General features: G+C 39.9%; 1 protein-coding gene across 1 annotated transcript; it reads left to right on the forward strand.

The window, feature by feature from the left end:
- Positions 1 to 3,538: 3,538 nt before the first annotated feature.
- Positions 3,539 to 6,911, forward strand: LOC115179620 (POU domain, class 3, transcription factor 3-B). Its single transcript, XM_029741253.1, has 2 exons — positions 3,539 to 5,565; positions 5,880 to 6,911. Exons 1-2 carry the CDS (start codon positions 4,342 to 4,344, stop codon positions 5,988 to 5,990), a joined length of 1,335 nt encoding a protein of 444 aa, XP_029597113.1. The 5' UTR covers positions 3,539 to 4,341; the 3' UTR covers positions 5,991 to 6,911.
- The last annotated feature ends 8,746 nt before the right edge of the window (positions 6,912 to 15,657 follow it).

Consider the following 15,657-nt stretch of genomic DNA (forward strand, 5'->3'; position numbering starts at 1 on the left):
AATATAATTGACAAATTCACTAATTAGTAATTGCACAATATTTTAGTGTTAAGCCTTTGGAGTCCAGTTACTTAATTATACAGTCGGTTTCTTTCCTATTATAATTGTGTTTTATTGTCCTATATCGTGTCATTCAGCTTCTCTATTCTATCAAGTCAGATCTGTATTTTTTTAAATTGCGTCGCAGTCAACAAAACAAGAATGCGACTATTACTCACCAAGGCTGGCCTGCCATCATGAGTAAGCGCGACACCTGCTGGTAGATAATATTTATCTAACCTAAAGTCAACAATGAACTCAATTTAATTTCCACATCTAAAGCACAATAGCTCACAGGTGAGGGGAGCGTCTGTCACATTCTAGAGTGTTGGCAATGTAAAGATGGTTGTACATGTATGGCCGTGGTGCCGAGAAGAAGGGGAGATGGAGTTGTTGGCTCTGCTATAGGCATGCTAGATGGTACTGGCTTCAACAGCTCTTTCATCTCGAGTCCAGTGCACAAACATATAGCTTAATGCGACTAGTGTTCCCTCTTTTATTCAGCTCACCATGACAACCGAAAGGCTGGGTTCAGAAATGCCTCCCCATCAATGAAACAAACGGTCCTAGCGGGGCTGCGCGAGACGGCATCTTTAACAGCGAGGGCACACACTGTTAACCCGTGAGAAAAACGCAGGAAAGTGAAGAAATTCGCCGCTGACCACAAAAAGTATGAAGTCAGAAAAATAGTGCATGTTAAGCAACTGCTATTACTTTTAAAATGTCCGTGCAATTGTGTTCGAAGCAAACTTGCTTGAGGACCATTCCAGGCGGACTTATGAAAACCTAAATATTGTTGTACATCTCTATAATCGTTTTAATTTCAGTTATCTTAAGGATTGCCTATAGGCTACATATGCTTTCGGAATAGCTCCATGATTTCTCAAGCCAGAACTAAATAGTCTATATGGTCATAGCCTTAGCCTATAGCAAACTATAGACTATGCCTCTCATTCGATCAGTTTTCCTACGCATTCTAGTCCGTTGATTACACTTAAAGTCGTGTGTTATGTCATTATTGTTGCTCAACTTTAAACAAACTTTTCTACAGCTGCACGCGATCGATTTATGTAAACGATTTGATATTCACTGGTGCCTATGCGACTCCTCCAGAGAATTCCACCAAGGGGTATCCTGCTTAAATTTGATTGATTGCACTTTCTCCAGTGGACATTCACTACAAAACAGCACCGCTTAACCGTCTGCTCACTATTTATAAAAGCGAGGCATGGGAGCGAAAGCCAACACAAAGCATGTATCGATTTTTTGTTTCAAAAAGGGAAAAACAACATATATGTTTTTTCTGAGAGTTAGAGGTGGGAAATGTTTATGTCGGCAGTGTGACATAACATATGGGCTAAAATGACATCAAATGCGTTAAAATACGTGTTTAGAAATTCGCTAAGCTATACGTTTAGTATGGTATAGGCTAGTTCACATTACATTGCTTTTCCTTCCAGTATGGATAGTATAGGAAATTCAAATATTATTTGACTTACCTTATATCCAAGAATAGTCGAAAAATGCTTTACATGTATATTTGTAATCTATTAATGGCCATCTCCTTTCCTACGAGTCGGTGCTCCCTAAGATTTCTTTCCTCTGCCTCAACTGAGCAGAGCACTCCTCGGCTCCGCTATTATTTTCACTAAAATATATGAAAATTTATGCAAATGAAAATCAGCACTAACTGTTCGTCTCTTGTTATACTTGGGGATTTTTTTTCCCTTTCTTTTTTGCATAGAAAACAAATGAACTCCCCAGCAGGGAACTTGGGGACCTTATAAAATAAACAAATAAATAATAAGCACACCATATTTCAAAGAGACTGAATTTAGCGGCATGCATTGAACTCCGGGACATTTTTTTAAGAAATGTATTTTTTTTACTCTTTTCGGTGATCTTTTGGAAGTTAACGTTTTTCCTTCCCATTACCCGGTGTCACGTTTCTCACCGCCGCGCTAGCCGCCCTTTGAAAGTGTGCAACCTGAAATGTATAGCAGTAATTTAGACAGAAATCCTCACTGTATATTAATAAAAGGACGGCCCCATGGCACCGGCCCTATCCTGTATTCAATGTAAACAACTCCACGAGGCTTCCTCGGTTTTGAGCCGGGTCCAAATGAAATCTACTGGGAATGAAGGAACTCTGGCATCCACTATGTGCTAAACTACACCAGTCTATTATCTTTGCTCATATGCAATAAAATCTCTGCTCAGTCTTTGGCACGCACGGTGGGTTTTATTAGGAAACAACATGAGATGGTTAGGATCATCGTAATACTTTTCCCTGCTTTCTGACCCTATCTCGAACATAAGGTCATGGTTCAGGGTTATGGTTTATCCTAAACTTTAAGAATAGCCAATAATACTGGCAATAGCTGCTCTACAGTAGCCAACACGGTAAGCAAGCAGTAGCTCTGAAATCTTGTGCGTCCTTGCTAGTGCTTCACGTGAACGTGACTTCGTCTCAGCCAGTGGATGCAATATATTACATATGGTATTTATTCATTAACACTGCTGGGTGAATCCATATGCTGAGGGGGTCCACTTAACATAGGCTCATTCATTTCTGCGTTATGGAGTGATCTAAAAAGAAGGTGCATTTTATAGGGCCCAAACGTAGACTAGTTGGTTGTGGTAGTCAGATTTGAAAGGCAGACTTTTCCCCCTGCAAATCCCCCAAGGGCTGCTCAATTTACCCTTGTTTTGGTTGCCACTTTCTCTTTCCCTGTGGTTCAGTGAGGTTGCCTATGCGTTCTGTTTCCGCATGGAAGCATCCCCACAACCTTTGTCCATTAACTCCCGAGGAACCAAAGCCCAGCCATCAAGCAAGACGTGAGGAATATTGAATATGATGGTGTTTTAGGGATAAATGGCACAGAAATGGCATCACACAATTAGTCATATTGTTCAAAACATTCTCAAGGGCACACAATAAATGGTCTGGTTACGTGAAGGTACTAAGAGCATTACTGTCCTAAAGCACATTGACAATGACGTTTGTAGGCCTACACCAACATCCAAAACGTACAAAAGGCCCCATCTCCACCAAGCCTATTACAATAGTTTATTTTAGGTGATCGCTGTTATGCATATTAGGCTAATATAAACATATTTTATGCAGATAAATCCAATATATCATTAGGTCTATTTCCACAAATAACAGTTTTAAAACACTTTCTGGTTTTTGACAAGGTTGAATCTATTCTGATTTATATGAAAGTTATAATATGTTTAGAACCCACATAAACAATAATTCATGTATAGCTCCATATTGCTCACGAACACATTCATCAGATATTTTTTGGTTTATTTCATTCCTTTATTTTGTATTAATTTGCTCATTTATTTATTTATTTGGATTGAATTAAAAACCAGCCAATTGCAACGGCCGGAAGGAGGTTTACGCGCCTCAAGCGAGGCTGGCGAGACCTGTCAATCACACCCCGGGTATCCAATCAACGGGAGTCTTGCACTCGACTTCCTCGTATTTGAAGGGGGCGAGACGTGGACGATGTGCGCACGCTTGGCACAGGGTAAACATTCGTGTGTCCTCGAGCTTTGAGGGAGGGACTGAGCGAACTGTCAGAAAGAGAAAGAGAGGGAGAGAGAGAGACCGAACAAGCGAATGGGAGAAGAGGCTTGCAACCATCGCCGTGCACTGTAATACTGGATTGTACTTCAGCGGGAGTTAGCGGTTTGGCAGGTTTATACACATCAAAACAGAACAAAGAGAAAGACTCTACAGTACTATAAAAGGAACAGCGAAAGAAAAGAATAAAGCAACAAGGGAGAAATCTCAGCGGCTAAATTTCAAAAGAACCAAGGAGCCAGTGCTTGTGTTTTTCTCCCCTGCAATAGGAACATAAACTGGGACTTTGTATTTCGTGGAGAAATTGTTACATTTCTTCGACCACTAGAAGTTTGTTGGGGCAAATATATTTTTTCTGTGTATTTTAATTTGAACTCTCAGACGTTCTAAATACGACAAAACTTTCTTGACGGACTGCACATGGTTTCAAACTGCTTTTGAGAACCTGGATTTTTATTCATCGCTATTTTATCCATTTCTATTTGAAATACATAAATGCTCTAAACACAACAAATACGGATTTAAAATCATTTTTGCTATCCTTTTTATTCTTCTGGCGTTTGCAGAACAAGTCAATGGTATTTGTCAAAATACAACCCAGACTTTTAAAGTTTGAATAATTCATGAGATACAATTTGCCTGCTCGAAAAAAGTAACTGAAAAAGGGAGGGGGGTAATCAACAAACATATTCATAAGGGTTAACGGAATGGCCACCGCGGCTTCCAACCCCTATCTGTCCAGCAATAGTATCCTCTCGTCCGGCTCGATCGTGCATTCTGACTCTGGAGGCGGTGGTATGCAGCCGGGCAGTGCTGCGGTTACCTCGGTGTCTGGTGGGTACAGGGGAGACCCCACAGTAAAGATGGTACAGAGTGACTTCATGCAGGGAGCTATGGCAGCGAGCAACGGAGGACATATGTTGAGCCATGCTCATCAGTGGGTGACATCCCTGCCGCACGCCGCCGCAGCGGCAGCTGCAGCCGCTGTAGCAGCAGCCGAAGCCGGATCGCATTGGTCGTCGAGTCCCGTCGGTATGACAGGCAGCCCTCAGCAGCAGGACGTGAAAAACAACTCGGGCAGAGACGATCTACACACGGGCACCGCGTTGCACCACAGGCCCCCACACTTAGGTCCTCATCAGACTCACGCAGGGGCTTGGGGGAGCACAACTGCGGCTCACCTCAACTCGATATCCGGGGGACAGCAGCAGCAGCAGTCGCTGATCTACTCCAACCCCGGGGGCTTCACGGTGAATGGAATGCTCAGTCAACCAGGGAGCCAGAGCCTGGTGCACCCGGGTCTGGTAAGGGGGGACACCCCAGAGCTGGACCACGGCAGCCACCATCACCACCATCACCACCAGCATCCGCATCACCAGCAGCAACACCACGGAGGGGTGAACAGCCACGACCAGCACTCCGACGAGGACACACCGACCTCGGACGACTTGGAGCAGTTCGCCAAGCAGTTCAAACAGCGCCGGATCAAACTAGGCTTTACGCAGGCGGACGTGGGCTTGGCCCTGGGCACCCTGTACGGGAACGTCTTCTCTCAGACCACCATTTGTCGGTTTGAAGCTCTCCAGCTCAGCTTCAAAAACATGTGCAAGCTGAAGCCATTGCTAAACAAATGGCTGGAGGAGGCGGATTCTACCACTGGCAGCCCGACCAGCATCGACAAGATAGCCGCACAAGGTAGGAAGCGAAAGAAGCGCACGTCCATCGAAGTAAGCGTGAAGGGAGCTTTGGAGAGCCACTTCCTGAAATGCCCCAAACCCTCGGCCCAAGAGATAACCTCACTAGCGGACAACTTGCAGCTGGAGAAAGAAGTGGTTAGAGTGTGGTTTTGCAATAGGAGACAGAAGGAAAAACGGATGACGCCCCCAGGAGTGCCACAGACGCCGGAGGATGTGTACTCGCAGGTCGGCAATGTGAGTGCAGATACACCGCCCCCCTCCATGGACTGCAAACGAATGTTCAGTGAGACATAGAGCAGAACACAAGACTAAAAAATATTTTATATAAAATTAAAACTGATAAAAACACAGACTATCGTCAAGATAGCCAAAACATTTTTGATACTGTGATTGTGATGGAATAGGAATAAGACTGCAAATGTGTTATATATTTTTCACCAGAACAAAACAAACCCCCCTTTTCCACCCAACCCCAAAACGCACCGATAACCTTCTTCCAAGCCCTGAAATGTCTTAACCTAAAAGGTTCCTTCTGCTCTTTCTTTCAGGGACATTTTTTAGTAGATTACTTAAAAGATGCAAGTTTAACTGGGCCGAGTGAACCGACCGACCAGAGGGTGACTACAAGTTCGTTCCATCAGGTAATTTTGGCGCATTAACAACACCAACTGGAAATTTCAAAGCAAGTAGTCCTATTAGAATTTTAAAAAGATTCCCCCTGTACCCTGTATCTGATTTGCGAAAGACAAAAGAGGCAGGCATTTGTATATTTAAAAATGGGACATTTTAAACCCCTACTTTAACAAAGGAACAAAAACTGCAACAGCATCAATACGAAGAAGAGTGGCATCCACGAAGCTTCCAACATATTTTTTGCGGGGAGGACTGCATGGTTTAAATTTTCACAAAGAGGAATTGGGATTTTGAGGCCCTCCACGCCTAATGATAAAATATATACTCACCAGGACTGTCCTCGCCATCTGATCTAAAAGATCACCTCTTTTTTTCAAATGGATTTTTTTTCATGGGACTTGAACACCGTGAATGAAGAAATAGAAATAGACATTTGAAAAGACTATCTTCAGCTGCACTTATTTGAAATTCTTCTCCTCTCCGTTGCCAAGTGTGACTGAATGGGTGCTGTGGATGTAACTATACATGCTGCCATTTCTAAGCAGTATTCTTTGGTAGGTTTTAATAAACAACAGACTCTGTAAAGCCGGCAATATAGATTCATTAGATCAGATGCTGATCTGACTTATTTACTTTATATTTTTCATCAAAATGACTTGTTTTAATATTCTATTCGGAATACATATCAATTATTCCAAACGGTAATTTATTTCCCCCCAGAACTTTGTGTAAGATGTTTTGCTTTCCTGTTTTCATTGTTGACTTCATTTGTTATGTTTAATTTTTGTATTCTCGTTTCTAAAAGGAGCACAAATCAACATAAGCTGACATTGACAGTTGTTAGGTAATAAGGGTATATTTTGATGTGATAATTTGATTGTAATTTAATTTCAGTAGTGATTCCTTACGAGCTGATTGAGACCAATAAATTTGTTAGAATGAAATTACGTCATTGTGTGTTTTGAGATTTATATTTGAATTGAATATTTAGCTACGTTTGTTTATGAAACAAGGCATGCATTCGTGATATTATTTAATGTGAGAAAGGTTAACGCAGAGAAATTGCCGATTGTTCTTGTTCCAACTACTTTTGTCACAGATTTGCATAACATAAGTTTACAAAAAAATACTATAATTTAGGAAAAATAGGCCTATGTTATATGAAATGCTGAACCTCTGTGCATCTCCACTGTCAATGTTATTGGAGCACCATAGGGAATTATATTTCACAATTTCACCGGGGTATATTTGATTTATTCACCATTCATATTTATCTTGAACTAATTCGCTTCTTCACCTTCATCATCGCAGCAGCATCCGATAACTTTATTGATTATGTAGCGTTTGCATCATCTAGCCCTATAATTAGTCCGTAGACTACTAGTCACTTCAAAGTACGGTCTATGCGTTTGTTTACATCCACCGCGTGACACTTCCGCAGTAGGCCCAATGTGGGGGATCTTGCCGATCTTATTCCAGAACTCTGGTTAATGCTGTAGGCCTATCTCACCGGAGTTGTGCGTCATGTTTTACAGACAAACATAAAGGTAGATGTTGCTACTGATATTGTTTGTCAAATATTGAATCATTCGCCCTACGTCAGTATAGGAGTACGACGATCCGATTGAAAGCAGTATAGTCTATATATTTTAGTCTTATTGTTTTCATGCGCCAGTGTATTCATATATACATCTCATGGACCTTATTTATGTTTTGAGAAACAGTATTGTTATTTTGCAAATATGCACAAAGGTCAAGATTCTTCCTCCCGACACACTCACATGCATGCGCATGTGAACACACTGTACACTATCCACTGTTGTCATTACGTTATTAGAGTTTTGGCGTTGGATATTCTACTTTTTAGTTGCAAAGTGATGACCGTATCCTACACTGTTTAGGTTTTCCTTATAGGCCTATGGTGTAAATATGCTCTTGCATGGGACGTTGCAGGGTGCATGGACAACTCGTTTTTCAGTGACTATAGCCTAATGCTTCCGAATTCCCATTATTGTAAACATCCTTTTGCGATGATTTAAATGAAACATAAATGTCATTAGTGTGATAACAACACAACAAGCATGATGCTGACCTAATGCATAGCGAGTCTAAATATATCATGGTACCCTCAAAGTATGGTAGTCTTGGCGTAGACAGATGTTTCATGGTTTAAAATAATACTTAAGATAACTTTGCGATTTCACATTGACACCAGGCTTTGGGGCAATGAGTTGGACATTGATTAGGCCTATCAAATTGGACATTGGAGCCAACGAATACAAATAGATACAATAATGGCGTTTTAACATGTTTGAATTAGCTTTTGTTGTGTAAAATTGACATTAGCGTCGAGAATGCAATACCTACAAGGTTTGCGCATGTTTGTTTTGGTTGTGTGACTTTGGTTCAGCTTAGGCCTATAGGCCTGTGGATAGCCTACATCTCTATTTGCATAATAGTGCATGCCACGCCATAAATGATGCTACAGTGTAGCCTATATAAACTATTTCGATTTCTTAAGACTGAAATTAGGACGAAACCTATAGCTTGGAAATGCACTCGGCTCTCCAACTTTTTCGCAAGTTGACTATTCAGCTAAATGCACTATCCACGCTCGAAGATTTAAATTTCGCGGATGATTTCCCATACACTAGTTGCTTAGCAACTGAATTCAACGCTATAGAAGAAGTATGCATCACTTTCCTTTGTCCTCATTAATAAAAGTGGCAGTCAGACACGCGGGTAGATTTGGTCATTGAATCCATGAAATCCCAGAGAAATGGGTGGCTATAGACGCATGCAGTTTGGTTCGAACTGAATAATACCAACATATTTTTGTAGTATTAGATAGCTGCCACTTGCAATATGCAATTTCCATAAATGCCTATAAAGAAAAGTAGGATAATTTAAGACAAGCATATAAAAAGTAAGAATATGTTTCGTTTGGATATTTCAAATAGCCAAGATAATTGTGAGCACACGCGTCCATCCATATACGTCACCAACGCACCCAATATAATCGAATTGGTATTTGTAAAGAGGGATAACCCATTGACTAAAATTAGTTGTCAATAATTTCAATCCTATGATATAACACAATATATAATAGTTTCAGGAAATCTATATTATTTTCCATATTCTTCATATTTGATCATCTGGGGCGTATTGCCCACCTTCGAAATGTGATAATATGTCACATGACGTGTGTGATATGTTTTCCACGTCTGCAAAATGATTTTGATCTGAATCGATGTTTCTGCGTTATGGGTCGAGTATAGGGATTATTACCTGCATTGTTTAATAGTACATTAATTGTAACCATTATGCAAACTTAGTGCATTGTGCGTTTACCATTCATGCATGGGAAAAGTGCTTGTGCAGTATTATCTGTCTGAAGCGTTCAAAAGTATCCACATTTATAAAAAATTATAATATTTCTCTTTTACAGCGTGACATGTAAAGACTTCCAAAATAACATAACTGGATTTGATTTGCTTTATGCACAAACTCTCTCTCGCCCAGCCAGCCTGTTCGCTCAGCATTTCCATGGGTCTTCAAAACCTGGTGGGCAATACCCTGGCCTAGTCCTTTGTCTCCATAACGCATAAGGATATTTCTCGTTGTGGAATCTGTATGGCAGCGTAACTTTCTCTTTTAAATCGTGAACAATTGTTACCCGGGTTAAAGGGGAGGCCCCCCGTCACCCCAAAGCCCTGCAGTTTGGACATTCTCTCAACACAATGGGGTTCAGCATAAGGCCGTTTTCATAGAGAATATTTGTTTCGCCACCAGACCAAGCCATTCAGTGGTAGCAGAAATGTTCATCGACGTTTATGATTTGGTTAGATGTCTGCAAGTCCATCTCTGCGCCCAGTTTAGGCCTACAGTATGTGGCAGATTAACGTTGAGTGTTTTTGGATTCATTATTCAAATATCAACACTTTCTCTGCACTTCAGAATAAATCCGTTCAGTCACGGCGCAACAATGGGCCTAGCATAACGAATGGCAACATTATGGACTGCTGATAGGAAGATTTGGATGACACATATCAACAACAACGACGAAAAACAACAACCTAACACAACAAATTGAGAAATAGCCTGATTCTTCAGATTATGCTCTTAGACTCGATTAGACGTATAGGCCTAATATGTTATAATGTAGGCCTGTGTGCACACCTTACACATTTACAGGATCTCAACATTGTTATTACGTCATAGTATACTATGCTAAAGTGTTTAATATGGTTTAGTTTAGGCTTCTTTCTCACAACATCGGTTCTATTATGCATGCACGTATAGTGTTTTGAATTCCTTGAAAGTGTAATATCCCAGTCAAAATTTGACCCCCACAATCGTTTCCCTCATATTCTACTTCTCCCACGTGCCGTCCACATGAATATGCATTAAACCGGCGCTGTTTTCCATGGGGAGGCTTCCTCGATGGCCTATAGTTCATATCCTGTTGCGAAAATTGTAGTCTTCTGTCGGTGATATAGATTCCCCCACCAAAAAATCTAAGCCCCCTCATGTTCTGCTCTTGACTGATGTGAGGATAAAATCGAATGTATATTTATTTTATATATTCCTCATCTCTTACGAGTCATGGCACATGCGTCTCCTTCCAAACTGAACTTCTTCTTCTTAGGCCTTTTGTTCTATTGCTAATATATATATTTGAAATCCCTTAGCCCAGCTCTTTTTCAGTAGGCCAAGTCTAATGGGCGTTGTAATAGGGTACTTCCCATGGGTATGTTATATTATGTCAATACTTCCACATGAAGCTCCATTTCATCAGAGATGGCCCTTGACGACAGAAACTTCCTGTTTCTCCTTCTGCGGGCACAGATTCCAGTGTCTCCCTCTAAAACGGTTTGGATTGATATTCCTTATATGCATTTCATTGCCTGCAGGTAACCATCCTATTCTCCAGAAAGTGAAAGATAAAACCTTTAATCAACTTAAAATGATGTAACCAATGATATTATAACAAAAACGTTCACAATTGTGATGATTGATTTTATGATTTAATTTGTTTTGAAGAGTAACTTGAGCACAAAGGCATTGCGTTGTAAATATCTAAAATATGATATTACACATGTATTATAAAATAGGCTAATCAGTAGCATATTTTTATTAGAATTTTGTATTAGTTTCAAGTTAATGTCATATGCACAAGTACAGTGAAATGCCTTTCTTGCAAGCTCTAAAACCAACGATGCCGTATTCAATATCAATGTAGTACTAAAAATAACATAAGGTAGAACAAAAACACACGAGAAATTCAAATAAGAAATTAGAAGAACATGAGACGTAAGTAACCTATATACAGGGTCAGTTAATGTGACTGATTCAAAGCCATGAAGGTGTATGAATAGTTAATATGCTCTCTATAAACGTTGCAACTTCTTATGGCCTCATCCCTGCCTATAACATGTACGTTATTGGACTTCACTTACAGGTATTTACATCCAAATGAAAAGGGAAAAGGTGAGCACGATAATAACCACATAAACAGAATATAGGCCTACTATATATCATTTATCACTCGGCCTTCTGACAGCGAGGGTCCGGAGATTGGACCGTACAAAGCACCGATTGAATTCCACGGATTGGCATGATGTGCTGCACGCGGGGTGCCTATTCCTAATTCCGACTGCCTCGTGCCTACCTGACCTGACATTCTCACGCGCAAGAATGGAGGAGGACGTTTTAAAATATGTATGGCGGTGACGCGACTCTTGGGGTTTCCTTTCTATAAATCGTGAAGGTCAGGGTTTCGTGGTCACAGCGGATGGGTAGAATAGAGTCTGTTTAACTAAGGACTCTAAACTAACATGATTCAGTATCTGATCCGCCTGTCAACAATACAAAAAAGTAACTTCAAATGTAATGTTTTATTTTTAAATTTGACATGCCATTAAAATGTAGGCCTACTAAACACATGCAGCTAAACGTGTGTGACCCACAAAAATGAACGAATAATCAACACATAAAGACAATGAAATAGACGCTGATCTATAAACGTATTGTCCGCGTCCTTCTTCCGTTTGAAGACGCTGTATTGATTCACGTTTAAAGCAATAGGTTGACATATGCAACAACCTGAAAATACAGTGGCTAGATGTAACTGGCCGAACAGTTGACAACTCTTGTCAGTTGCAAGTCAGGCACCGTAAAGAAGACAAAGTGCACATCACCCAGTCACACTCATCCCTTCATACTCATCCCTTCATACGATAAGACAACTTGACCATTGTGAAATAATCAAGGAGGACTCGGCGTTGGTCTGCCCTGCAAAGGTCTCTCACCCAAGTTGAACCCGCGGGGTTTATGGTAGCCCACTTTCAGCCCATGAAGAGCCGTGCGTGAGATCCTGCTACATTACAAACATACCCGCAGTCACGCACGCATGGCTTCATTCACCAACCTCGCCAACCTCCCACAGCATCTATACATCTGATGTATGGCCATTCAGGACGTCATCTGCACAGAGGTAAGATTTGATATATTCGAGCGTACAGACATTTTGGGGTTTTGAATGGACACTCGCCTCACTCTCTTCCTCATCAGGTCTGTTGCATGCATCTGTTTTTGACATATTGAGATTTATCAGTAAACTTTGGATACATCTATCGGGTGGGTTTAAATACAAAACTTTATCAAGCTTTGGCAGGAATATTAATGGCATGTCATTTTAAATGTGATAAAAGATTGCTTCAATTTGTTTCGTTTAAGTCAAGAAAAAACTTTGCCTAAATCCGTTTTGCCTTAGGCCTACCATTATAATGATTAATAGTAAATTCATCTTTATAATGCGTTCAACAGTGGCTGTATTATTATTATTAAGCTGGTGCTTTACTTGATACAAGGAAACACGTAAAGCTTCAAATATTCACATGCGAATCCAACTTTAGATAATGTGCAGGCTTCAGGTTTTCCCTAAAGATTATACCAACGTGTATCGCTTTTCCAAGATGCACTTCATATACAGCCATGAAACTACAGCAAAGCCACGTATTTGCTATGGATTGTTTTGTCTCATGTCAAATTTCTTGCAGTAGAAAATATCGTTATGTTATGAAAATAACTTAAAATATGTATTCTTTTTTTATTCATCTCTTTGATGTATGAAATGGATTTTGGGGTAAACGTGGCTCTCCAAGCTTCTATGACATTACAGCGCCATCTGCTGGAATTAATAGCTGGGTATAATATTCTGCAAAATGAAGATGCTTTTTATTTTGTTTCCTACAATAAAAAAAACAGTATTGCATACAAATAATAATGATGATATTGGAAAGACCACGATAAAAACAAGAATTTCAAGTGGGAACATTATTTACAAATTAGGCAACTCTGAATGTCTTTGTGTGCGCATTATATTCAAATATGTAAACTGTTTTAATCAATGAAAGTCAACTGTTTTCGTCATTGTTTAAAGATAAATTATATTTATCATATAGGCTACGTTGATAACACATTTAATAAAAAATCATATGTGAGGATTCGTATGTAGCGAATCCTGATTTTAAATGTATCTCAATGTTAGCTGAGAGTTACAGTAGCCTACATATAGACAGACCTCTTGCCCTGAACGCTTCGGGAAAACAGCGCTTCTGCTGTGCACGAGACATTAATAACAGCATTTTAAACATGTACTTTCTCTGACTTTTCATTTGTTTGAAAATTGCAACAGGTATACGCAAATTGAGCCTAATTGTTTGTCATGATGCGTGAGTTGATCTTATCTCACTGTTTTTCCCTTAAATGTAATTTTTAGGCTAGTTTGTTTATGTAAATTTGATTTCGTTCAAGACTGGAGATTTCGTTCAATTTTGGAAGTCTTTCCCGTGCAAATGATTATTGTATTTAAAGTAGGCCTATACATTTCATCCAATTTGACTTTGTATATTCTTATCTTCCACAAAATACAAAAATATATTTTGGGGGGATTTTTTAAGGAATATTTTCAATCCAGAGGACTTGAAATCACATGCATGTTTGACCAACCTGATGTTATTGTTAGATAGCCTACGCTAGAGTGGGGTGACCCTCTCATTCACTTCTTTCTGCACAACACAGTTAAATCCCCTATGTCTGGAGGGACCTTAGTGTGTCTCATACCCACTCCCATAGACAGAGTTTTACCATTACAGTTTCAACCAGCATCGTAAGATACAGTAAAACGACAATAGACCAAACTACTGTATAGCTCCATCTCTCCTTTCTTTCTCTGTTCTCTGCGCTTTATCATCAAAGTCAGCTGTTGACCAGTCATTCGCCTACTCTCCTCTCTGCCCACTTCTCCTCTCCTCTCCTCTCCTCTCCTCTCCTCTCCTCTCCTCTCTGCCCACTTCTCTCCTCTCCTCTCCTCTCCTTACCAAACCTCTCCAGAGAGTTGGACATCTCCACTAAGGAGGGAGGGGGACAGTTGAGGGTGACACAGTCCTAAAAGACCTGAGTCATCTGGATGACATCATAGCTCTGATGAGGTCATCTCCTTTTCAGGAAAATGATTTAATGGGGGTGAGAGGATGTCTGATGGCATTGTAAGGTATAGGGTACACATAAGATGACTTCACTGTGTGTAAACTAACTATGTCCACCAAGGGAAAGAACCCAGACAGTTTCAATAAGGACAAGCAGATTATCTCTTGACATTGTGTGTTTAGTATTTTCAAACCACAATATGATAACTCATTAAGTCTACAGTGCACACTTTGGTCCTCAAGCAAACTAAACCACTGCATATTTCAACATATAACTTGATGAATTATTGCTCTGAGTTAATAGATTGTTGATCACATCTAGTATCTCTTTCTAGATGTTCTTAATGTCTATTCTGTCAATCACACCTGGGTTCAAATACATGTGTATTTGAGTATCTGGTATTTAAAATACTTTTTCTGTGTATTTGAGTATTTTCAAATACACAGCCCAAAACAAGTACTTTTATTTGAGTATTTGAGTGGTTATATAAAAAATAAAAATAAAGTATTCTAAATTGTATTTGACAGGACTTTCAAATACCTGGGTTAAATGCATGGTCGTGTAGGCTATTTGGGTCAGTGTATTTGAGCATTTCAAATACTTTCCAAGTGTATTTCCAAATACATTAAAATATTAAACAACTTGTCTTTAAAAAAAATATGTCAGAACTTACTTCGAATGTGAAAGTAATTGCGATATTTGAAATAGTATTTGAAACAAGGTATGCTGTCATTTAACTAGTAAGCGTAGCGTATTCAGCCAGGCTCACCACCACATGTGGTTTGGTTCTCACATATCAATACGCAGCAGAGAGAGGCTGTTCAGGCGATCTACGGCCTCAGACCTTGTGTCCGATGGCTGCTCCACACAAAACAGAGCATTCCAAACAACTGACGCCCACAACCACAGCAGGCCAGTGCCAATGAATAACGCTTCAAATCGCCTTTCGGGAATATTGTTCATACTTTACAATGAGAACTAATCCAGATGCCTGCCTAGGGCCAAACAAATATATATATTTTTTAAATGCATTCTTTAAAAAGTGTTTACAAAAAAAAAAACATTTCTCAACAGCAATTTCACATAGACAAGAGAATAAAAAGTTTCCATAAACAGACATCTGATCTCACTGTGTGGTTATTGGTTAATAATCAAAATGTTACAGGATAACTCTTCAGACCAAACCAAATCAATTCACAA

This window comes from Salmo trutta, chromosome 39 (assembly GCF_901001165.1).
Source record: "Salmo trutta chromosome 39, fSalTru1.1, whole genome shotgun sequence".
NCBI lineage: Eukaryota > Metazoa > Chordata > Actinopteri > Salmoniformes > Salmonidae > Salmo > Salmo trutta.